The sequence below is a fragment of the Macaca nemestrina genome, chromosome 6 (genome assembly GCF_043159975.1).
Source record: "Macaca nemestrina isolate mMacNem1 chromosome 6, mMacNem.hap1, whole genome shotgun sequence".
In the NCBI taxonomy this organism is placed as follows: Eukaryota; Metazoa; Chordata; class Mammalia; order Primates; family Cercopithecidae; genus Macaca; species Macaca nemestrina.
The window spans coordinates 87623453-87649720 of NC_092130.1; the positions used below are offsets into that span (position 1 = coordinate 87623453).

General features: G+C 37.9%; 1 protein-coding gene across 17 annotated transcripts in view; it reads left to right on the top strand.

Moving 5' to 3' along the window:
- ARB2A (ARB2 cotranscriptional regulator A) overlaps positions 1 to 26268 on the top strand; it is a 481957-nt gene that overhangs the window by 380681 nt on the left and 75008 nt on the right. For 8 of the 17 annotated variants that reach the window (XM_071097861.1, XM_071097849.1, XM_071097858.1 and 5 more), the window contains one exon: positions 1 to 26268. This exon is cut by the window's right edge and continues 9927 nt beyond it. The exons of 7 other annotated variants lie outside the window; for them this stretch is intronic. In XM_071097861.1, coding sequence (XP_070953962.1) covers positions 1 to 207 — 207 coding nt within the window. In that variant the 3' untranslated portion in view covers positions 208 to 26268. 2 more of the 17 variants (XM_071097856.1, XM_071097855.1) reach the window with 2 other exon arrangements.

Genomic DNA, 26268 nt, shown 5'->3' on the forward strand with positions numbered 1-26268 from the left:
AGTCTTGCCCTGTCACCCAGGCTGGAGTGCAATGGCACAATCTTGACTCACTGCAACCTCTGCCTCCTGGATTCAAGTGATTCTCCTGCTTCCCAAGTAGCTAGGATTACAGGCACGCACCTCCATGCCCAGCTAATTTTTGTATTCTTAGTAGAGACAGGGTTTCACCATGTTGGCCAGGCCAGTCTCGAACTCCTGACCTCGTGATCCACCCACCTCAGCCTCCCAAAGTGCTGGGATTACAGGCGTGAGCCACCATGCCCAGCCCTCTGGAATTTATTTTCTTTAACCAATATCGTACTATGAAGATTTAAATTAAGTTGAGAAAGAATTTTAGTATCTACCAACCATGGGGTAAAAAAATCCTAGACCCTGTCCTGGAGGACCTTATGATGTCATTGAGGCAATGTAGCATGCAGATAAAATGCATTGCTCCTCAGCTTTATTGGGCCATAATTGACAAATAAAAATTGTAAAAATTCAAGGTATACAACATGATGATTGACATGTATATACCTTGTGAAATGATTACCACAATCAGTCCATATTAATTCCATTACATAGTTACCATTTGTGTGTGTGGTAGGGTGGGGGTGGGTGGTAGGAACACTTACCATCTACTTTCTTAGCAAACTTCAAATATATAATACAGTATTTTACTACATTCACCATGGTGTACATTAGATCCCCAGAACTAATAAATCTTATACCTGAAACTTTATATCCTTTAAATTTAAATTTCAAATTAGAGCAGAAAATAGGTACCCAGATGAGACAGGGTTACATGCAAGTGCTTTAACTATTCCAAGGCTAACGGAATAAATGTGTATATATATATGTATGGTGTGTTTATGGAAGACAGGACTTGGAAAAAAGAAGATGAATTGGAAGGTGCAGAGCGGGGGTCCCCAACCCAGAGGCCATGGACCAGTACTGGTCCCTGGCCTGTTAGGAACTAGGTCACACAGCAGGAGGTGAGCAGTGAGCAGTGAGCCAGCATTACCGCCTGAGCTCCGCCTCCCGTCAGATCAGCAGAGGCATTAGATTCTCATAGGAGCCGAATCCTGCTGTGAACTCCACATGCGAAGGATCTAGGTTGAGCTTCTTGTGAGAATCTAACGCATGATGATCTGAGGTGGAACAGTTTCATCCTGAAACCATCCCCCACTCCCCGTGTGTGGAAAAATTGTCTTCCACAAAACCGGTCCCTGGTGCCAAAAAGGTTGGGGACTGCTGATGTAGGGGACCCTTCAAAGTGAAACAATAACTCAAAGTCAGACATGAGACTGTTATCATAGCAAAGAAATAGAAAACATGTCGCCTTCCTAGAGCTTATAGTATAGTGAGGAATTTTACAGAAAAGTCAAGATAATTATAGTGCCTTTTAAAAACTTTTATGAAGGTGGATGACTATAATTTTAAAAATGTATCCCAATATGACTCTTGTGACTTTGGCATTAAATTCAAATTCATGAGGTGCAGTTGTTAAATTATTTTTGTTTGTAGCTCTCGAATGATTCAGAGGAAAAAAAAATACACGTACAGGGAATGAAAGAGATGAAACGAATGTGGCAAAATGTTAACAATTATTGAATCTATAGGAAAGGCATATGGGCATTCATAGCACTACTGAAATTCTTATCCATTTAAACATTTTTACAATAAAAATTGAGAAAAAGAGTAAATGGGTAGAGAAGAGATTAAAGTAAAAGTCTTCCAAATAATTAAAAGATCAACAAAGAAATTTAGAAAATACTGGCCGAGTGTGGTGGCTCATGCCTGTAATCCCAGCACTTTGGGAGGCCAAGGCGGGTGGATCACCTGAGGTCAGGAGTACAAGACCAGCCTGGCCAACAGAGCAAAACCCCTTCTCTACTAAAAATACAAAAATTACCCAGGCGTGGAGGCAGGCATCTGTAATTCCAGCTATTTGGGAGGCTGAGGCAGGAGAATTTCTCGAACCCAGGAGGCAGAGGTTGCAGTGAGTCAAAATCACACCACTGCACTCCAGCCTGGGTGACAGAGTGAGACTCCATCTCAAAAAAAAAGGAAAATAACAAAAACTTTTTAGCGTAGCTAGATTACTAACCAGAGAAATGAGACATTTATATCCTTAAATACTTACTTTAAAAGAATAAATGCTAAAAAGTATTGCATTTTTAAAATAAAAAAATTGAGTGTAGTATTAAAAATTAAGTGTAACATAATGATTATGGTGCAAATACGTAATTAGATGCCTTATGAATATTTGGTAAACTTACTTCATTTCAGACTTCCCCAATCTTTGCAAGTAGATCTTACATTGTATTATGTAGGCGAGAAAACCTGGCTGCTTTTGGACGTCATGAAAAGTAAATACAAAAGAGTAAATCCTTTATTTTTTGCCAATTTAATCCTTACATTTCAGTAAAATTTTGTTGACAACACTTCTAAAGCAAAACAAAGTTGTTCAGCCTCCCAGTGAATTCTGGGCAAAGAAAGTTTATTTTCCCATTTTTCCTTGTCTTGTTTTGTCAGAATTATAAACACTGTATAGACTTATGAGAATATTCATAACTATCCAGATGATTAATTTCCCACTTCAATGAGGCACAGCCTAATCAAACACACGTAGATATATTAAGAGTTTTAAAAAGCGCTCTTATGATCATATCCAGTGTTTAATTTCAGTAGAAATTGGTTTCATTAGTGTCTTTCTTTACTGGAATCATAATAAATAAAGTGAAAAAGAATCCTGGCTTTTTTTTTTTTTTTTTTTTATGAAATCTTGTTCTGCTGCCAGGCTAGAGTGCAGTGGCACAATCTCAGCTCACTGCAACATCCCCCTCCCAGGTTCAAGCAATTCCCCTGCCTCAGCCTCCCAGGTAGCTGGGACTACAGGTATGAGCTACCACACCTGGCTAATTTTTTGTATTTTAGTAGATGGGATTTCACCATGTTGGCCAGGATGGTCTCGATCTCCTGACCTCGTGATCCACCAGCCTCAGCCGCCCAAAGTGCTGGATTACAGACGTGAGACACCGCGCCCGGCCTCCTGGCCACAGTTTTTATTGAAATACACGTAACATGAAATTCACCATTATAGCCATTTAAAGGAGCACAGTTCAGTAATTTCCAGTATATTCACAGTGTTGTAGCCATCACCACTGTTTAATTCTGGAACATTTTCATCACTCCAAAAAGAAACTTTAGACCCATAAAGCAATCACTCACCATTCTCTCCTCCTTTCAGCCCCTGGCAACCACTAATTTGCTTCAGTGATTCTGTGCATTTGCTATTCTGAATATTTCATATAAATTGAATCATAGAGTATGTGGCTTTTTGTGGCTAGCTTCTTTCATTTAGCAGAAGCTTCTCAAGACTGAACCATATTGTAGTATGTATCAATTCTTCATTACTTTTTATTGCCAAATAATATTCTATTGTATAGATACACCACATTTAGTTTACTCATTCATCAAATGAAAGACATTTGGCTTGTTTTCACTTTTTGGCTACTACGAATCATGCTGCTGTGAACATTCATGTATAAGGGTTTGTTTGAACATCTGTTTTTAATTTTGTGGGTTCTATACCTATAAGTGGAATTGCTGGGTCATATGGTAATTTTCTGTTTAACTTCTTGAGGAATTATCAATCCGTTTTTCTAGCCATATTTTTAATGTAAGGTTAAAAGGCCAGTTTATGGAAAAAGGACATTATATGTTGAGAACTTCCAATCCCCAAACCCCCATTTAAAAATTTAGCAAGTAATCTCAAATACAATGTTATTTGAGTTCAAATTTCTCTTTTGGCTTTACTAATCATTGCTCTGCAAGCTTAATTGAGTTTTCAGTGAAGGGCATTTACTCTATGCTCTCTGACCGATAGTTGCTTAATTGAAGTGTATGTGGAGGACTGGTAACCAGGATTTGAGCTTTTGAATACGCATATACAAAGTCTTTATACATGTATATATACACACACATTTTTTTCCAATTTTTGTCTTCAGTTGAAGAGGACAAATGCTTTACCCTACAATTTAGAAGCATAATATCAGGAAGTTTCAGACCTTAATCTGATGTGCCTCTTAAAATAGTTATAAATTAGGGAGGTGTCTTCCAACTTCTCAATAACTATGTTTTAAAATTGCCAGTGTGTCCCTGAAAAAAGATCAACAAATCTCCGTTAGAATATGTGCCAAAATATTTCTCAAGAACTGCTAGCCCTCTATATTTAAAACGTTTGCACCATTAAAATTTCAGGAAGTTTGAGAATTTCTTAAGACATTAAAATATTGGACCTTTTAAAATACTAAATGGATTACATATATGTCTTGAGATTTTGGCCTATGGTTAACTTTCCCCATGGAGCTGAAATATTTTGTGCTTGGAATTAAGCCAAATCTCCCACTTGCATGCATTTAACTTATGTTGCATGCATCCAAGTCCTGGCATTTGAATGGTCTTTTTTCTTTATCTGAATACTTTCTAACTTGAGGGAAAATGATACTTTCCTTTTAAAACTTGCTTCTCTCCTCTCTTTCCCCTCTTCACCCAAAGCAGATGTCTTTATACTATGTACCTACAGTCCTGTGAGGAAAGCAGGCATCTTGATATTTTCCAACACAAGAGGATTGATTGCCCTTGAATACCCCCAAGGCCTGAGGGATTTATGGATGAGTGGGTAGTGAGTTGTATGAACCCTTTGAAATTCTGTATTGAATTGGTAGATTACATACAATTAGTTTATGTGGAGGAGAATCAGAGCTCTTCTCATATTCTCAAAGAGGTAAATAGTCCCCAAAAAGTGAAGATCTGATGGTTCTAGCAGTGGCCTGGAGAGCAAAGGGGACACACTCCCTGTGGTACCACTAACACATTGGATGGTGTGTGATTAAATCAGGCATGTGTTTCAGTCAGGCTTTCTACTGCAGAGCCAGAGTAATAGCAGTGCTAAGGGAGTAGCAGAGAATCAGTGATGCCAGGGTTACTAGTTTTTCTTGTTTGGGGTTTTCTGTTTGTTTCTTTGTTTTGGGGGGTGGTTTGAGACAGGGTCTCACTCTATCACCGAATTTGGAGTGCAGTGGCATGATCAAGGCTCACTGCAGCCTTGACCTCCTGTGCTCAAGCGATCCTCCCCTCTCAGCCACCCAAGTAGCTGGGACTACAGGTGCTTGCCACAAGGCCCAACTAATTTTATTTATTTTTGTTTTGTTTTGTAGAGACAGAGTCTCCCTATGCTTATAGACTAGTCAAGTGATCCTCCCGCCTCAGCCTCTCACAGTACTAGGATTACAGGTGTGAGTTATAAGTTCATTGCAAGTCCACTACATACTTGGGCAGAAATAATAAAAAGAACCATTTTCTCCTGTTGGCATACTGGCCTTTTCCATCATCTCATACTTAACAGTCCTTATTTTTAAAAGTAAAAATAAACCTTTAAGAAAACCTGTCATTCTCTGTAATATTTTGTTGCTCTTCCCTCAGATGCACATCTCCTAGCAGGTAACCTTTGCGTTCTTTGAAGCCATTTTGAGTCATCATGCAGTATGATGCCACTTTGAAAGGACTAGCCTAGCTTACGGCCCCTAGACCTTTAATAGCCCCATGAGAGATCATCCTGAGCTTACCAGCTTTGCAACTCCAGAGCGACAGATAGACATCAGGAGTCTCAGTGAGTGTTCAGACGGAGCTGCTGATAGGGTGCTGTTTTTAATAGCAGATTGAGGGTAGGTGTTTATGAGACTGAAGGTGGCTTACAGGAATGGATTAAGGCATGTGAGAATATTAGGGTACTGAGGGCACCGGACTGCTTACAGAGATGGAATAGCCAGATTGTGGGGGCAAGTGGAAGAAAGAAATGGCATCATCCCTGCTCAAAATGTAGCATCACTTGCCACCCTTAGGCCACTGGTACTTGTATAGAGATACCTTCTCTAGTAACTACAGTACATCATTTAGCGACTTGATCACATCTGTCAGTTCTTTGAAATAGTTTTACCTTCCATTCTGCCTCTTATTGATTCCCAAAAACCATTAGTGATCTCACATAAATATCTAAACACCTTTTCAGTGCACTAAGGAAGAGAAAGCATTAAGTTAGCTATTTTTTTCACAAATGCGTGAAGGTAAAAAGGCAATTAACCCTGTTTGCATCCCTACTTTGTAGCATTCACTTTATGTGCATCTTGTTTGCTCCTGACAGCTTATGTTTATAGTGGGTGTTATGATCTTTTTTTACATATGAGTAAACAGAGGTTCACGTGGTTTGTAAGTGGGAGAGTTGAGATTCTAATCCAGATCTGATAGTTGCAAACCACACTTCTTCCCCGACACCCACCAGAGAGTGGCAGCACCAGAGGCAGTTCCTAAAGGTTTGCCATGGTAGCAGCCTCTGGAAGAGGACCAGGGAATTTGTCTTCAAGCTGTATTTTATACTTACAAATATATTGTGTATGTGTTTAGGGTAATTTGGGGAAAGCTGATAAGATTCATGAGGAGGCCGAAGTCCCTGCACATTTGCAAGTTATACCTTGGTGTTTTTCCAGAAGGACTCTATGGGAGTCATTGTACTAGAAATGAAATAAGCAGCTGATAAATGGGTCATTTTTAATTTTCATTTTTTCTTTAAACTATCGATCTTTTTATTCCAATAAAATGTCACAAGTAAAAATAAAGAATCATGACAGTGTTAACATGGTGGAAGGTAGAGCAAACGAATGGAGAAAAAAAATCCAGGCAAAGGATTAATAATTAAATAATGAAACTCTTAAACTTGAAAATATCTGTGAACTTTAACAAAAATATGTATAATAAATATGGATGCAAATTCCCTTTGATACTTACATCTGGGAACCCAGGAAAGTGAAGGGAACATATTAAGAAGGAAGCCTCATAGCAACACTGGACTGAGAGTTAAGAGAATCAAGCCTACTTCACCCCTATCCAACCCAACCCTTCCATTAGTAGATCTGGCTCCTTCTTTCCTTCATTTATTCAGAAATGCTTATTGAGCCCTCTATATGTCAGGTACTTTTCTGAATACTAGGGATTTGGCTATGAAAAGGATGAGCAAAATTCCTGTTGCATAGAGCTTACATTTCAGAAGAGAAAATAGATACTAGATAGACAAATCGACATATAAAGTATATGTTTTAGATAGTGATGTTAGAATAAAAATTAAGTAGGCTAAGTGGTGAGAGAGTACCTGATGGGGCCCGGTGGTATGTTTTATATAGACTGCAGGAAAGGCCTCAGTGAGGAGCTCCTTGTGTTGTCTGTACCTTTTAGGACCTTAGTCTCTTCATATATAAAATGAGAGCATTGCTAGGTGATCACTAAATGGCTGCAAAATTCTGTGCTTCCTTTAAGGGACATATCTTTGGGTCAGATAATCTTTTGTATGTATAAGTTATGGTCTTTACTGTCCACTGATCTCAAAATGTAATAAGAATGTTCATCGATTCCCAAGGTTAATTCCATTTTTACATTTGGGGAATTTAAACTGAGAATAAAATGCCTCAGGTTGCATAATAGTAAAATAAGGATTAAAGCTCTCAATTCCTACTACTCTTAATCTGAAAACATCACCCCACCATGTGCTATAATGAGAAGTTGAATTGAAATGTCGGGGCAGTTCAAAGTAGATTAAAGATGTGTAAGCTGTGATGGACTACATATTTACAAATAAGGAATTGGATAAGTATATCCCACTGCACTCATTTACGGCAAGCAAGTAAGCCATGTGATATGCTTTAAACCAGTAAAATAGCAAATTCCCCACAAAAGATCTATAATTTTAATCAAAAGTTTGTTTCAGTCATTGAAATTCTGTTATTGCTGCTTACAAACATTAAAGTCAATCAAAACATCAGTAGCTCTGCAAGATCAATATTTTTAATATGTTTGCATTGCAGTGCTGCAGATTTTTGGCTAATGGATCGCACCCATATTGATTTCTATGGGAAATGTTAGTCTGATACTGAAATAATTAAAAAAAAAAAAAACAGGGATTATTGGTTTGGAATTTTGAAGGAGATAGAAGTATAAAAATTGGTTATTGACTAAATTGCTTGGGGTGAGTGAACCTTGGGCACTTGCAATAAACTTGTAGCACTCATTCATTACTGAATACTACCTTAGTCCCTGAAACTGAAAAATCAGTCAATAACCTATTATAGCAATGCAAATTGTGGTGAAATAACATACTATGCATATAAGAATCACATTTTATCAAAACAGATATGCATAAGTATATGTATGGGCATATTGAAAGTGTCTGCTAAAACATAGTGACTGATTTTGACTTTGAGATTCATGCTGAAGCTCATTTGAATAGCATTTTAAAAGAGATAAACTGCTACAAAATAACAGTAAAAAGAAGCATACAATTATTCTATGAACAATAATGAAAGTGCAAACACTACAGCATGTCAAATGACAGATTCTGTTATTTTGATTCAGAGCAAAATTACAATTGTTATTCTGTTCTCAAAGCATAGGAATAATGTATGCAAGCATTAGATTAGATACAAACACATTCCCCACAATATGAATCTAGTGCGTATTACATTGCTCTTGTTTTTCAGCGTTTGGTTAGGAGAGCCATATTTTCATCTCGAAAGTTTACTCTGTGTTTTCATTTGGTTACCATTGTAAATTTATGAATTCTTTATCTCTCAGAGGCAATCTAGTGTTTTAGAGAGAGAGTATGTTTTTAATGTCTCAATAAAAGTTCTATCCAGGATAATAGTAAGTACTTAGGTGTAGCCGTTACATATTTTGTTATATATTTTTATTTACTGAACTTTAAAATCTGTATGTTATTTACATAATGTGGAAATGTTTATCTGCTTTGAAGGGAACATGGGATTAAGATAAAACTAAAAATTAGTAATCACAACTGTTGCATTATGTTGCCATCTCTATAAGCCTGGTCAGTATTTTCCTTTCATAATAAGTAGGACTCTCTTTATAAATAGAAAATTGATTATGATTCCTTCTGCTGCAGGAGATAGTAACACTCAGATAATAGCATTGGCATTCTATTTCAATTTAGCATTAATCTTTGATCACCATTTTTTTTCAAAATTCCTTTATCCTATTCTGACTACTTTTATCATTATAACTACCATTACCCTAAATTCAGTTGATAAAATCATTTTTCTTCCTTTTCTGTTTAAAGTGTATACCTGAATCTAACTTTTCTCTAATATTCTATGTCTCCCCATCAGTAAAGCTGTTAGTATATTCCGTTTTGATGGATTCAGCCTTAGGGATGATTTATGAGACAGGAAGCTTCAATGTTATCTAATGTTAGGTACATCATACCTGAAAATAACCAAGTTGTACAGTAAAGATATATGCATGTAAGTTGTGTAAATATTCATACAATTTTTGCTAAATTATTCAATGGCTTTCTGCTAAGAATATTATTAGAAAAGTATCAATGGTCTTAAAAATGATAGGATTCCAATTCCCAAGCCTGCTGTTTCCATATATTTATATACAATTATTCTTTCTTTTGTTTATGTCTAAGAATTTCACCTAGAATTTGTGTTACTTATTATTGTCAAAAAATGTTATCTCCTCACCAGATAGAATTTGTGCAATCCCAGTTGGAATCTCCAGGTGTCTAACTAGTCAAGGAGCTGGACAGAGGGAATACATAGTTCTACAAGGCTCCATAGCCCGCTCCTGCAGCCACATGGGCCTCTGGGCCTCTGTTCTGATCTCATCTAGATTTTTCATCTAGTGTACTAGTGACATTTCTACCTAGAATGGCTGTCATCTAACAACTTTTTAGTAGTTTAGAAGTCACGTAACTTGAAACTTGGTCCAGAACATCCCTGTTGTCTTTACTGGCAGTCTCAGCAGAAACCAGACTGTTGTCTAACTGTGAAGGTAGTGTCTGAGCACAAGCCTGAAGTTCCAGGGGAGGACAGATTTTTAAATTTATTTGTGGACTCTGGACATTTTGCAAAATCCATTGCACTCAATAGACAGCAGTCAAATTAACAGGGAGCTGGTTCTTCACTTACCGAGAATGTCGAAAGACAGAGGGAAGGGGATTCCAAAGAGCTGTTCCTAGTGCATTCTTTTTATATTAATGGTTAGTGAATACCAGTGTCAGAAGTTCACATCACAGTATGAATAAGATGATTTGATTTTAATTTTTAGACAAAAATAGTCTTTCCACATTCTAGGTCATGCTGATAAGAACTTTTTTGAGAAGCAAACTATTCAGATAGTCTGAGCCAAGCCTCACCTATACGCAGCTAGAAAATACCTAGAGGCCGGGCGCGGTGGCTCACGCCTGTAATCCCAGCACTTTGGGAGGCTGAGATGGGCGGATCACGGGGTCAGGAGATCAAGACCATCCTGGCTAACACGGTGAAACCCCGTCTCTACTAAAAAATGCAAAAAACTAGCCGGGCGTGGTGGCGGGCGCCTGTAGTCCCAGCTACCCGGGAGGCTGAAGCAGGAGAATGGTGTAAACCCAGGAGGCGGAGATTCTGGGTGACAGAAAAAAAAAAAAAAAAAAAAGAAAGAAAGAAAATACCTAGAGGACTGTATTCATTAACAAATTATCACACATGCATGCTGCTCAGAGAGTATGTTTAAGATAGTGGTTAAAAGCACAGGCTCTGAAGCCAGACTGCCTGAGTTTGTTTCCTTTCTGTGCCACTTTTCTATCTCTGTAACTATTGTCAACTTGCCACTCTCTCTGTACTTCCATTCCTTCACCTGAGAACTGATAAGAGTAGGGCTTACTACATAGGATGTTGTGAGGATGTTGTACAGCATTTATTATTTGGTTCTATATTCAGTCTATTCGGATAACTATGCTGTTGGGAGCCAAAATGAAAGACTTTAATTTCTAGGAGTTTTATCTCTAAAATCCTATCTCCTGTAACCTGGAAGAGCTTCTATTCTCTGTCCCTATGGCACCCTGCACCACCCCCACCATAGCATATGTTACTGTGCAGTATCTATTGCCTGTCTCACCTACATTAAACTGTAAGCTTCATGAGGACAAAATGTGTGTCTAATAATCATTATTGCTTCAATGCCTAGCATATAGTTTGTACTTGGTGAATATTTATTGGATGAATGTTAAATAAAATGTAATAAAAGCATATCACAAATATTAGGGTGTTCATCTGTAAAATTTTGCTTCGATTAAATTACTTTCCTGGTATTAGCAGAGGCTGACATGCAGTGAGTTATTTCAGCTTGTTTGCATTGGCCTCTGCCTAGAATGAACCACCTTAGATACCTGACAGGCTCACCCCTCATTTTCTTCGGATCTTTGTTCAAATATCACCTTCTCAGTGTTTCCTATCCTGACTGCCTCATTTGAAATTGCATTTCTATCCCTTCTCTGTTCTGTTTCATTTTTATATGGCATTTATGGCAGTCTAGCCTTCTATATATTTTAGCTATTTGTTATATTTGTGATTTGTTGGCCTCAACTACTCCTCACTAGGATGTAAGCTTTGTCAATTTGGCTCACTTGTACATCCCTAGCACCTGGATCAGTGCCTGGCACAAAGTAGACAGGCACTTTAACAAATATTTGTTGAATTAATTAATAAATGTAATGCATTGGGGATGCCAACCTGGAAATAACCGAAAGCAAAATTACCATTCAAGGATAGTCAACAGAGAATTAGAAACAAAAAACTTCAGGCTCCATCTTGAGATCAATTATATATAGTTTTTTACTTGCTAAAGGTGCATACTTCAACCTTCCTGAGCCCTTTAACCCAGCCTCCAAATTCTGAAAATCATTCTTACCAAAATATTCTTCCAAGGGTTATTCTGAGGACTGTATTGCAATTTTTTATAAAATATGTCTGAGACTATATTTTTCAAGTTACATAAGATTCTAGTGTTAGAGGCATTTTTTAAAATGGTTAAACTCTAAAGCAAACTGCTTCTTTAAATATATGGATATGAACTTTCCATAGAGCACAAATGCAAGATCTCTGTAAGGTTTTAATTAAGAATAATTAAAATATCTATATTAAAATATGCTTCATTCTACCAGCTTAGTAGGGGTTTTTATTTCAATAAAAAGTTTGTTTCTTTACATGTTAACAGCATAAAACACAGCATTGCACTCGTACCAGCAGGGAAAATGTGGTGTGCTGAAGTGGTAAGAAACAATGTGATTTATAAATTAATTCCCTGCATTATTTTTGTTAAAAAATTGTTTCATTAAGAGTAAACTTTCTCTTTGTTGGTTAGTTGTTTGAATTCATTATGAGGGCATCATACAAACACAAATTAAACAAGAAAAGTATATAAGAAGTAAAGAAGAATTGTATTGGGGCAAAATATTTTAAAAACATAAAGGCTTGGTGTCATATGAGGTAAGATTTTTATTCAGTTTGCTGTTTGTAAGATTATTTAGCTATTTAATTATGTCATAAAATGACTTGATAAGAAAGAATGTTTAAACAAAAACTTTAAAGAAGGCGAGCGATTGTTACAGGGATGGGTCAAGAGAGCCAGATACTATATGTACTTCCCAAGCGTTTGTAAAGGGGAGAGATATAGAAAGGGTCAAAATCCAAAGGGAAGAGAAAACTAGTAATTATTAGGTCTGATGAGATGAACCTATCCCATTAAAAAAAAAAGATTTGAGAAGAGAACAGATGGGAAAATAAGTAAACACTAAATAAACATGCTAATAGAGAGATGGATTATCGTTTTTCTCACTAACAACGGGAAGATCTAACTAAACCTGTCCCCCCACCATTTTTTTTTTTTTTCTTTTTTGAGACAGAGTCTCACTTTGTCACCCAGGCTGGAATGCAGTGGTGCCATCTCAGCTCACTGCAATCCCTGCCTCTCAGGTTCAAGCAATTCTCCTGTCTCAGCCTCCTGAGTAGCTGGGATCACAGGCATCCACAATCATGCTTGGCTAATTTTTGTATTTTTAGAAATGACAGGGTTTCACCATGTTGGCCAGGCTGGTCTCAAACTCCTCACCTCAGGCAATCCACCCACCTCCACCTGCCGAAGTGCTGGGATTATAGGCTTGAGCCACTGCATCCGGCCACTTGTCCTTTTTAAAAAAGACAGTAATGTGAAGAGAGGAGAGCCATGGATGTGGCAGACATTGTGGTATTTTTGACCCATACCAAAGAAAAAAATCTTTCTCTTGCTACTGCATTCTCCACATTAGTCTCTAAGACAATAGTAAAATCTAAGATCTAAGTATTACCAAGAATGAGTAACACATTGAATCAATACCATCCCCATTCGTGCTGTAATATAATACTTCAAGAAGAAAGGGATGAGGATTGCAAAGGAGCTATTGATCTAAGTAATAGAGAAATTTAGGAGACGATGTGATTCTATCTAATCATCAGATCCAATAAGACATTGAGGGATTGAGAAGGAGAGATCCGTTAAACTGAACCTTGAAAGATGGGTAGGATTTGAAGATTCATAGAAAGGAGGAAGAATATTTCAACTAGGGTTGTCAGCATGAGCTAGGGCTTAAAAGTACAGGACGTGTGACATAAACGTTTGTAATAGCAAAAAAGGATGTTGACAGATGCATCATTAGTATGAATGGAGAAGGAAGAAAATAAAAGTTATAAGTGTGAATGAGATGACAGGGGACAGGCTAAGGAGTTCATTGCGTTTGTGGGATTTTTTATAGATACTTTAAATTCTGGGATACATGTGCAGAACATGCAGGTTTGTTACACAGGTATACACGTGCCATGGTGCTTTGCTGTACCCATCAACCCATCATCTACATTAGATATTTCTCCTAATGCTATCCCTCCCCTAGTCTTCCACCCCCCAACAGGCCCAAGTGTGTGATGTTCCCCCCGCATGTCCATGTGTTCTCATTGCTCAACTCCCACTTATGAGTGAGGACATGCATTGTTTGGTTTTCTGTTCTTGTGTTAGTTTCCTGAGAATTATGGTTTTCAGCATCATCCATGTCCCTGCAAAGGACATGAACTCATCCTTTTTTATGGATGCATAGTATTCCGTGGTGTATATGTGCCACATTTTCTTTATCCACTCTGTCATTGATGGGCATTTGGGTTGGATCCAGGTCTTTGCTATTGTGAACAGTGCTGCAGTAAACATACACGTGCATGTATCTTTCTGGTAGAATGATTTATAATCCTTTGGGTAGATACCCAGTAATGGGATTGCTGGTCAAATGGTATTTCTGGTTCTAGATCCTTGAGGAATTGCCACACTGTCTTCCACAATGGGTGAACTAATTTACACTCCCACCAACAGTGTAAAAGCGTTCCTATTTCTCCACATCCTCTCCAGCATCTGTTGTTTCCTGACTTTTTAATGATCACCATTCTAACTGGCGTGAGATGGTATCTCATTGTGGTTTTGATTTGCATTTCTCCAATGACCAGTGATGATGAGCTTTTTTTCATATGTTTGTTGGCCACATAAATATATTCTTTTGAGAAGTGTCTGTGCATATGCTTCACCTATTTTTTGATGGGATGGTTTTTTTCTTGTTAACTTGTTTAAGTTTTTGTAGATTCTGGATATTAGCTCTTTATCAGATGGATAGATTGCAAAAATGTTCTCCCATTCTGTAGGTTGCCTGTTCACTCTCATGATAGTTTCTGTTGCTGTGCAGAAGCTCTTTAGTTTAATTAGTTCCCATTTGTCAATTGTGGCTTTTGTTGCCATTGCTTTTGCTGTTTTAGTCCTGAAGTCTTTACTCATGCCTATGTCCTGAATGGTATTGCCTAGGTTTTCTTCTGGAATTTTTATGGATTTAGGTCTTATGTTTAAGTCTTTTATCCATGTTGAGTTAATTTTTGTATAAGGTGTAAGGAAGGGGTCCAGTTTCAGTTTTCTGCATATGGCTAGCCAGTTTTCCTAACACCGTTTATTAAATAGGGAATCCTTTCCCCATTGCTTGTTTGTGTCATTTTTGTCAAAGATCAGATGGTTGTAGATGTGTGGTGTTATTTCCAAGGCCTCTGTTCAGTTCCACTGGTCTACAGATCTGTTTTGGTACCAGTACCATGCTGTTTTGGTTACCATAGCCTTATAGTATAGTTTGAAGTCAGGTAGCGTGATGCCTTCAGCTTTTTTCTTTGTGCTTAGGATTGTCTTGGCTATGTGAGCTCTTTTTTGGTTCCATATGACATTTAAAGTAGTTGTTTCTAACTATGTGAAGAAAGTTAATGGTAGCTTCATAGGTATAGCATTGAATCTATAAATACTTTGGGCAGTATGGCCATTTTCGCAATATTGATTCTTCCTATCCATGAGCATGGAATGTTTTTCCACTCGTTTGTGTCCTCTCATTTCCTTGAGCAGTGGTTTGTAGTTCTCCTTAAAAGGGCCCTTCACATCCCTTGTCAGTTGTATTCCTGGGTATTTTATTTTCTTAGTAGCAATTGTGAATGGGAATTCCCTCATGGTTTGGCTCTCTGTTTGTCTATTATTGGTGTATAGGAATGCTTGTGATTTTTGCACATTGATTTTGTATCCTGAGACTTTGCTGAAGTTGCTCATCAGCTTAAGGAGACTTGGGGCTGAAACGATGGGGTTTTCTAAATATACAGTCATGACATCTGCAAACAGAGACTATTTGACTTCCTCTGTTCCTATTTGAATACCCTTTATTTCTTTCTCTTGCCTGATTGCCCTGGCCAGAACTTCCAATACTGTGTTGAATAGGAGTGGTGAGAGAGGGCATCCTTGTCTTGTGGCAGTTTTCAAAGGGAATGCTTCCAGTTTTTGCACATTCAGTATGATATTGACTGTTTGTCACAAATAGCTCTTATTATTTTGAGATACGTTCCATCAATACCTAATTTTTTGAGAGTTTTAGCATGAAACGGTGTTGAATTTTGTTGAAGGCTTTTTCTGCATCTATTGAGATAATCGTGGTTTTTTTCATTGGTTCTGTTTATGTGATGCATTATGTTTATTGATTTGCGTATGTTGAACCAGCCTTACATCCCAGGGATGAAGCAGACTCCATCGTGGTGGATAAGCTTTTTGATGTGCTGCTGGATTTCGTTTGCCAGTATTTTATTGAAGATTTTTGCATCGATGTTCATCAGAGATATTGACCTGAAGTTTTCTTTTTTGTGTTGTGTCTCAGGATGATGCTGGCCTCATAAAATGAGTTAGGGAGGATTCCCTCTTTTTCTACTGTGTGGAATAGTTTCAGAAGGAATGGTACCAGCTCCTCTTTGTACCTCTGCTAGAATTCAGCTGTGAATCCATCTGGTCCTGGACTTTTTTTGGTTGGTAGGCTATTAATTACTGCCTCCATTTCAGAACTTGTTATTGGTCTATTCAGGGATTTGACTTCTTCCTGGTTTAGACTTGGGAGGGTATATGTCCAGGAATCTATCCATTTCTTCTAGATTTTCTAGGTTATTTGCATAGAGTTGTTTATAGTATTCTCTATAGTGGTAGTTTGTATTTCTGTGGGATCAGTGGTGATATTCCCTTTATCATCTTTTCTTGTGTCTATTTGTTTCTTTATACTTCTCTTCTTTGTTAGTCTGGCTAGCAGTTTATCTATTTTGTTGATCTTTTAAAAAAAAAAACAGCTCCTAGATTCATTGATTTTTTTTTTTTGAAGGGTTTTTCATGTCTCTGCCTCCTTCAATTCTGCTCTGATCTTAGTTATTTATTGTCTTCTGGTAGCTTTTGAATTTGTTTGCTCTTGCTTCTCTAGTTCTTTTAATTGTGATGTTAAGGTGTCGAGTTTAAATCTTTCCTGCTTTCTCTTGTTGGCATTTAGTGCTATAAATTTCCCTCTAAACACTGCTTTCACTGTGTCCCAGAGATTCTGGTACGTTATGTCTTTGTTCTCATTGGTTTCAAAGAACTTACTTATTTCTGCCTTAATTTTGTTATTTACCCAATAGTCATTCAGGAGCGGGTTGTTCAGTTTCCATGTAGTTGTGCTGTTTTGAGTGAGTTTCTTGAGTTTCTTAATCCTGAGTTCTAATTTGGTTGCACTGTGGTGTGAGAGACTGTTTATTATGATTTCCATTACTTTGCATTTGCCGAGGAGTGTTTTGCTTCCAATTATGTGGCCAATTTTAGAATAAGTGTGATGTGGGGTTGAGAAGAATGTGTATTCTATTGATTTGGGGTGGAGAGTTCTGTAGATGTCTATTAGGTCTGCTTAGTCCAGAGCTGAGTTCAAGTCCTGAATATCCTTGTTAATTTTCTGTCTCGTTGATCTATCTAATATTGACAGTGGAGTGTGAAAGTCTCCCACTATTATCGTGTGGGAGTCTACGTCTCTTTATAGGTCTCTAAGAACTTGCTTTATGAATCTGGATACTCCTGAATTGGGTGCATATATATTTAGGATAGTTAGCTCTTCTTTTTGCATCTATCCCTTTACAATTATGTAATGCCCTTTTTTGTCTCTTTTGATCTTTGTTGGTTTAAAGTATGTTTTATCAGAGACTAGGATTGCAACCACTGCTTATTTTATTTTATTATTATTATTATTATTACTTTGCTCTCCATTTGCTTGGCAAATATTCCTCCATTGCTTTATTTTGAGCCTATGTGTGACTTTGTCTGTGAGATGGGTCTCCTGAATACAGTGCACTGATGGGTCTTGACTCTTTATCTAATTTGCAAGTCTGTGTCTTTTAATTGTGGCATTTAACCTGTTTACATTTAAGGTTAACCTTGTTATTTGTGAATTTGGTCCTGTCATTATAATGCTAGCTGGTTATTTTGCCCATTAGTTAATGCAGTTTCTTCATAGTGTCGATGTTCTTTACAATTTGGTGTGTTTTTGCAGTGGTAGGTACCAGTTTTTCCTTTCCATATTTAGTGCTTCCTTCAGTAGCTCTTGTAAGGTAGGCCTGGTGGTGACAAAATCTCTCAGCCTTTGCTTGTCTGTAAAGGATTTTATTTCTCCTTTGTATATGAAGCTTAGTTTGGCTGGATATGAAATTCTGGGTTGAAAATTCTTTTATTTAAGAGTGTTGAATATTGGTCCCCACACTCTTCGGGCTTGTAGGGTTTCTGCAGAGAGATCCACTGTTACTCTGATGGGCTTCCTTTTATGAGTAACGTGACCTTTCTCTCTGGATGCCCTTAACATTTTTTCCTTTATTTCAACCTTGGTTGAATCTGACGATTATGTGTCTTGGGGTTGCTCTTCTCGAGGAGCATCTTTATTGTGTTCTCTGTATTTCCTGAATTTGAATGTTGGCCTGTCTTGCTAGGTTGGAGAATTTCTCCTGGATAATATCCTGAAGAGTGTTTTCCAACTTGGTTCCATTCTCCCCATCACGTTCAGGTACACCAGTCAAACATAGGTTTGGTCTTTTCACATAGTCTCATATTTCTTGGAGGGTTTGTTCATTCCTTTTCATTGTTTTTCAATCTTGTCTTCATGCTTTATTTCATTAAGTTGATGTTCAATTACTGATATCCTTTCTTCTGCTTGATCAACTTGGCTATTGATACTTGTATATGCTTTAGGAAGTTCTCATGCTGTGTTTTTGAGCTCCATCAGGTCATTTATGTTCTTCTCTAAACTGATTATTCTAGTTAGCAATTCCTCTAACCTTTTTTCAAGGTTCTTAACTTCCTTGCATTGGGTTAGAAGATGCTCCTTTAGCTCGAAGGAGTTTGTTATTACCCATCTTCTGAAGCCTACTTCTGTCAATTTGTCAAACTCATTCTCTGTTCCATTTTGTTCCCTTGCTGGCCAGGAGTTGTGATCATTTGGAGGAGAAGAGGCATTCTGATTTTTGGAATTTTCAGCCTTTTTGCAGTGTTTTTTCCTCATCTTTGTGGATTTATCTACCTTTCGTCTTTGATGTTGTGACCTTCAGAAGGGGTTTTTGTGTGGTCGTTCTTTTTGTGGATGTTGATGCTATTCCTTTCTGTTCATTAGTTTTCCTTCTAACAGGCCCCGCTGCTGCCGGTCTGCTGGAGTTTGCTGGAGGTCCACTCCAGACCCTGTTTGCCTGGGTATCACCAGCAGAGGCTGCAGAACAGCAAAGATTCCTGTCTGTTCCTTCCTCTGGAAGCTTCATCCCTGAGGGTCACCCATCAGGGACACAGGAGAGCCAGCTGGAGCTCTCCTGTATGAGGTGTCTATCAACCCCTGCTGGGTGGTGTCTCCCAGTCAGGAGGCATGGGGGTCAGGGACTCACTTGAGGAGGTAGTCAGTCCCTTAGCAGAGCTCAAGTGCTGTGCTGGGAGATCCGCTGCTCTCTTCAGAGCCAGCAGGCAGGAACGTTTAATTCTGCTGAGACTGCCCCCATAGCCACCCCTTCCACCAGGTGCTGTGTCCCAGGGAGATGGGAGTTTGATCTATAAGCCCCTGACTGGTACTGCTGCCTTTCTTTCAGAGATGCCCTGCCCAGAGAAGAAGAATCTAGAGAGGCAGTCTGGCTACAGCATCTTTGCCAAGCTGTGGTGGTCTCTGCCCAGTTTGAACTTCCCGGCATCTTTGTTAATTCTGTGAAGGAAAAACTGCCTACTCCAGCCTCAGTAATGGCTGACACCCTTCTCCGCACCAAGCTGGAGCATCCCAGGTCAACTTCAGACTGCTGTGCTGGCAGTGAGAATTTCAAGCCAGTGGATCTTAGCTTGCTGGGCTCCGTGGGGATGGGATCCACTGAGCTAGACCACTTGGCTCCCTGGCTTCAGCCCCCTTTCCAGGGGATTGAACCATTTTGTCTTGCTGGTGTTCCAGGTGCCACTGGGGTATGAAAAGAAGCTCCTGCAGCTAGCTCGTTGTCTGCCGGAACAGCTGCCCAGTTTTGTGCTTGGAACTTAGGCCCTGGTGGTGTAGGCACTCTAGGGAATCTCCTGGTCTGCGGGTTACAAAGACCATGGGAAAGTGTAGTATCTGGACTGGAAGGCACCATTCCTCACGGCACAATCCCTCATGGTATAGTCCCTCACAGCTTCCCTGGACTAGGGGAGGGAGTTCCTCAACCTCTTGGGCTTCCCAGATGAGATGCCCCACCCTGCTTCAGCTCACCCTCTGTAGGCTGCACCCACTGTCTAACCAGTTCCAATGAGATAAGCTGGGTACCTCAGTTGGAAATGCAGAAATTGCCCACCTTCTGCTTTGATCTCACTGGGAGAATTGTTTGAACCGGGGAGGGAGAGGTTACAGTGAGCTGAGATTGCGCCGTTATACTCCAGCCTGGACAACAAGAGTGAAACTCATGTGACAAAGGGCTAATATCCAGAACCTACAAAGAACTCAAACAAATTTACAAGAAAAAAACAAACAACCCCATCAAAAAGTGGGCAAAGGATATGAACAGACACTTCTCAAAAGAAGACATTTATGCAACCAACAGACGCATGAAAAAATTATCGTCATCACTGGCCATCAGAGAAATGCAAATCAAAACCACAATGAGATACCATCTCACACCAGTTAGAATGGCAATCATTAAAAAGTCAGGAAACAACAGGTGCTGGAGAGGATGTGGAGAAATAGGAACACTTTTACACTGTTGGTGGGACTGTAAACTAGTTCAACCATTGTGGAAGACACTGTGGCGATTCCTCAAGGATCTAGAACCAGAAATACCATTTGACCCAGCAATACCATTACTGGGTATATACCCTAAGGATTATAAATCATGCTGCTATAAAGACACATGCACACATATGTTTATTGCAGCACTATTCACAATAACAAAGAGTTGGAACCAACCCAAATGTCCATCAGTGACAGACTGGATTAAGAAAATGTGGCACATATACACCATGGAACACTATGCAGCCATAAAAAAGGATGAGTTTGTGTCCTTTGTAGGGACGTGGATGCAGCTGGAAACCATCATTCTCAGCAAACTATCGCAAGAACAGAAAACCAAACACCGCATGTTCCTACTCATAGATGGGAATTGAACAATGAGAACACTTGGACACAGGAAGCGGAAGATCACATACCGGGGCCTGTTGTGGGGTCGGGGGAGGGGGAGGGATAGCATTAGGAGATATACCTAATGTAAATGACGACTTAATGGGTGCAGCACACCAACATGACACATGTATACGTTTGTAACAAACCTGAACGTTGTGCACATGTACCCTAGAACATAAAGTATAATTTAAAAAAAAGAGAAAACAAGTTTTCTAGGGTGAAATTTTAAATTTTGTTTCTAGACATAAATAATTTTGAATATCTGCCACATATCCACATTTCTGGCCCATTTCTGTTGGGTTTGAAGGTAAAAGAAAAGAGCAGAAGGTGAGTCTAAGGACTAGCTTGACTCCCGATAAATATCTTTCTTAGTTATATGGGCAGATGTGTAGGAGAATGTTGTGTCTTAGCATTATGGGAAACTAACTTGGCCTAGTCTGGTGATGGCAGTAAAACTTTTAACAGTTCATCAGCCCTTTTAATGCCAGTTTTTTATATAATACCCTTCACTTATATTCAGCCACTCAGCACTTGCCATGTGCCAGGTTCTATACTAGGTGCTAAGGACACAACCCTAACAACAAGTATGGCCCCTGCTATTGAAAAGTAAAGGCCCAAAAAATGTAAGTTAGCCATTCTAGGTCAGTGAGAGTAAAATTATGTGTAGGGGATGAGGGTGGTGGCACAGAAATTAGTGTTTCGAGTTCCAAGCAAAGGCAAGAGAATATGTGGTACATTTGACTACTAAAAAAAAGTCCAGTATTGCTGGAGAATAGAGTATGAGGGTAGGATGATAAAAAGAAATGACACTAGAGAAATAAGCAGGAGCCAGGTCATGGAGAGCTTTCTCAGCCTTGTAAAAACTTGGAAAAGGGATTCTAACAAAGGGAATATAATATGATTAGATCTTAATTTTTCAGTGAACATTCTAGCTATGATAAGGGTAATGGATTAAGAGAGTTACAGGACTAAAAGCAAGGCTGGTTAGATCATGATGACCTGGATGAGGCAGTGGAGATGGAGAAAATCATTTGATTTGAGAGCTGTTTAGGAAACTCAGTGGGTCCTGAATATTGATGGGCTCTCTTGGGTAATAGCGCAGAAGCATCAATTTGCTGTCCAGGCTTTTGGTTTGGGCAATTGTATGGATGACTATCATTAACAGAGAAAATATTTTTAGGAGAATGATGAGTTCAGTTTTGACATACTGAGTTTGAGGTGCCTGCAAGACCTCCAAGTAGAAATGGACACTAAAGTATTTTTTTTTTTTTAAGAGAATAATCATGATGTTTATTTTGCCTGGTAAGCTTTTTGACAAAAATTCATCAGTTAATATGTATTGACTTGTACATAGTGCATTCTTTTTTTTTTTAATTTATTTATTATTATTATACTTTAAGTTGTAGGGTACATGTGCATAACGTGCAGGTTTGTTACATATGTATACTTGTGCCATGTTGGTGTGCTGCACCCATCAACTTAAATATATTGGCTGAGGCTCGAGAGAGAGATCATTGTATAAATACATAAAATTTTTTAAAAAGAAAAGGAAATGACTAAGAAGGAAAAAGGAAAACTTTTGAAACAACTCGAAGAAAAGGAGGAGTCAACGGAGGTTTTAGTTTATTTGTTTAAGATGAAAGAGACTTGAATGATTATAAATTGTATAAATAGCTAGGCCAAATGTGAAGATGCAGATAATTAGGCTATAGAATGGAAATGCGTTTGAAGATAAGGCAGGATTTGATTGAGAGCTTAATTTAGGAGAAAATTTGCCTTTAGAAAGGAGCATGAGCCTAATGCTGACAGGTCTTCAGATTTGGTAGTGAAAAGTTAAAGAGTGGCCAGGCGCAGTGGCTCATCCCCGTAATCCCAGCACTCTGGGAGGCCGAGGCAGGTGGATCACCTGAGGTCAGCGGTTTGAGACTAGTCTGGCCAACATGGTGAAACTCCGTCTCTACTAAAAATCCAAAAATTAGCCAGGTGTGGTGGTGCACACCCGTATTCCCAGCTGCTTGGGAGGCTGAGGCAGGAGAATCACTTGAACCCAGGAGATGAAGGTTTCAGTGAGTCAAAATCACACCACTGTACTCCAGCCTGGGTGACACAGCAAGACTCTATCTCAAAAAAAAAAAAAAAAAAAAAGAAAGAAAGAAAGAAAGAAAGAAAGAAAGAAAAGAAAAGTTAAAGAATTCCATTCTGATAAATTTTGGTTTTGCCTGGAAGTAGGAGACCAGGTGAAGAAAGAAAAAGGAAGATTGCAATCAGAGGTTTGAAAAGTGAAGAATGTAAGGTAGGCTTCATTTTACAAATACAAATATCTACTTTTTTATTTAAAAATGGCCATTCTAAAAAAAACTTCAAGTGATGAAAAGAAATTAAATTCTCTAATCATACCACCCCTGAGAAATAACCTGTTTCTATTCATAACAGTGTGCACAAACTTCCAAATAAACAGGCTCATATGCACATTGTCCTATAACTTGATTTTCCTTTTATTGCTTTTTTCCAATTATAAAAATAATACGTTCTGTTTACCAAAAAAAATGTACATATTACCTATTGTAGTTTGGATATTTTTCATGTAGTTGTATGTAGATACAACTCTCTCCTTTTCAGCAACCATATTGCATTTAATTGATTGAATATGCTGCCATTGGACAGTATCTATTGAAAGTTACTCATTTTTCTTCCTTTTTTGGCTAATATTAACAGTATTGAGGTATCTTTGTACAATTTTGCTAGTGTTTCTGTAAAATAATTTTCAAAAAGTGAAATTTCTAGGTCAAAAGGTAAACATGTATTTAGTTTGGAAAATTATAGCCAAATTGTCCTGCAAAATAGTTATACAAATTTACATTTATGTCTTACGTGTTATTTTAATCTTTGTTATTCTGCAAAAAAAATCAGTGAAATTTGTATTTATTTGGTAAGCAGTGAGGTTGAGCACATTTTTATTAATTATTGATCATTTATATTTATCTCATACATTACCAGGTCTTTCTTGTCAACCAAGTCTTTGTCACTTCTTTATTGATTAGTAGGAGTTCTTTATATATGATGGATAACAGTCCTTATCGTATGTGGTATATTTTTGCCTACTTGCCTTTTATCTTTTTGCTTTGCTTATGGAGTTTGTTAAGGTTTTTTTCCAAACCATAGTTTTTAGTTTTTATGTAGTCAAAAATGCAAATTTTTTTAGTTTCCACTCTTATTGTCATGCCATAAGTCCCTCCCCACAATTATGCATATGTTCTCTTTTATTTTCTTTTAGAGCCTTTATGATTTTTTTTAACTTTTAAATGATAACATTTGGAGAGTTGTCTAGAATTACATAGTACAATGGTTGAACAATGTTGAGCGCTGAGTTGTAGTTGATGATAATTTGTTTGTAGGAGCAGCAATCTGTTAGCCAGGGACAAGCCAGTCACCTGGGTTTATCCAACCTTGGAGTGTTCAGGCAAGTACCTTAAGTGGACAATGGGGCCTAGCAGATTAGGAAAACACAATGAAATGTTGGACCATGGTCTTCCAGCACTTAGGTTGAGAAGTGAAAACAAAACAAGGGCTAATAGGAAGAAAGGAAAGGATAAATGGACTGGAAGCCCTACAAGTGGTTTTTTTTTTTTTAAGGTAAGAAAGGGAATTATTTTAGTAAGATGGTTAAAAAGATAGGACGTTGTGGCCAAATTGGGGGAATGTCTAAATTTATTGTTTCAAAAGAATACTGCAATGTCTAGAGTAAAATGTCAAGAATGGGCAGGTGAAATGGAGTGGAAGAAAGGAGCATTGTAGATCAAGGAATCTAGCAGTCAGACTCTTGGAAAGGTTATTCATGAGAATATTGAAGACTCCCAGGATTATAGTTGGACTTGAGTAGAAAGAAGCATCTTTTGAATATCTGAGTCTTCTTTCACCAACACCTTCGTCAACCTTTATTTGTTTTTGAGAGACTCATTCCCAGTTACTAGAGAATAAAAAGTCAGTTTATCAAAAAAAGTGAATGAAGTCAGAATCAGAATAATACCACCCTCCCCACCTCCACTTGCTTCTGGAAAAATATTTGTGTTTGGGTTATTTTTTAATAGGTGATAGCAGCTAATAATATATGTAAAGCACTTAGCTCATGCCTAACACATAGTCAGTACATTTTTGTAGTTATTATATTAGAGGGAGATTATTTATATATGCTTTAAAATTGGCATTTGTTTAGTATTTCTTTCAAGTTAAGATTTGGAATTTCAGCAGCCTTGGTCCAGAATGACCAGGCAGCTTCAACATGAACTTGTTTCTAGAATCCCCAGCAGGGTAGGAAATACATAGAAGAAGCCCATACTCCAGGCCTGGGAAAGTATAACGAGGCAAGGAAGGAGAGAAGAAGCTAGGAAGAAGCTGGATTAGATAGATGAGCCAACACTGGACAGTCCTCTTTCTTCTCACCTTGACACATATGCCCATTCAGTCACCAAGACATAAGCAGCAGTAAATCCTGGGTGAGGCTTAAGCACACTCTGGTTATTTTATAGTGAATAAACTAACAGCTAACATTTTTTAGAACCACTGACTTAGAGAATCAGCTTTTAGAACTTGCAGTTCTTTTTTTTTCAGTACATTTGTGGGAAATGTCATGGGGAAGAGGAAGGGCTTGTGAATATTTTATAAGATTTTTAACTTTTTTTAAATCTGGAAAATACAGTGGAGATGGAAAATAATTGTACAAAGAATGTAAATGAGTAAATGGAGGAATTTAAGATTATTATCTGAATCTTTTATCTTTCCTTTCTTCACCCACTCAAAATAATTTTTCATTATTTATGTTGTCTTTAAAAAGAGAAAACCTAAATTCTTTGCTGCTAAAGTTTATATTGATTTTATAAATTAAAAAAAAACTAATATGCCTTAAATATAACCAGGCTATTCTATAATCTGATAGCATCTTTGCAGAGTTAAGCTCAAAATAAATTAGAAAACTTATCAGTACTCTTTAATATAGGACATTTCCGATGAGAAATATTACAAACATGAGATCTAAAAGGATGTAAGTCAGTGATGAATTAAATACCTCAGAGCCATATGACCTGAGACTTATTTCTGTTGTCTACTCACAGTGAGGCACTTTACAGAAATATAACTCTTTAGTTGCTACTTACACAATTTCAACTGAAGTTTTAAGTTAGAAAGTGTAAAAGCAATGATCCTCACTATAACACTTCAATGTGCAGCAATATTGTAAGAAATATAAATGCTACAAATTGGTTTGTTAAGATGAAGTAGTTAAATATCATGAGAGTGCCACTGTTTACCCACTCTTTAGTCTGTGGTCATTTGTTTTAATTTTTACTTACATGACTTGGTTGCTAACTAGGATATTT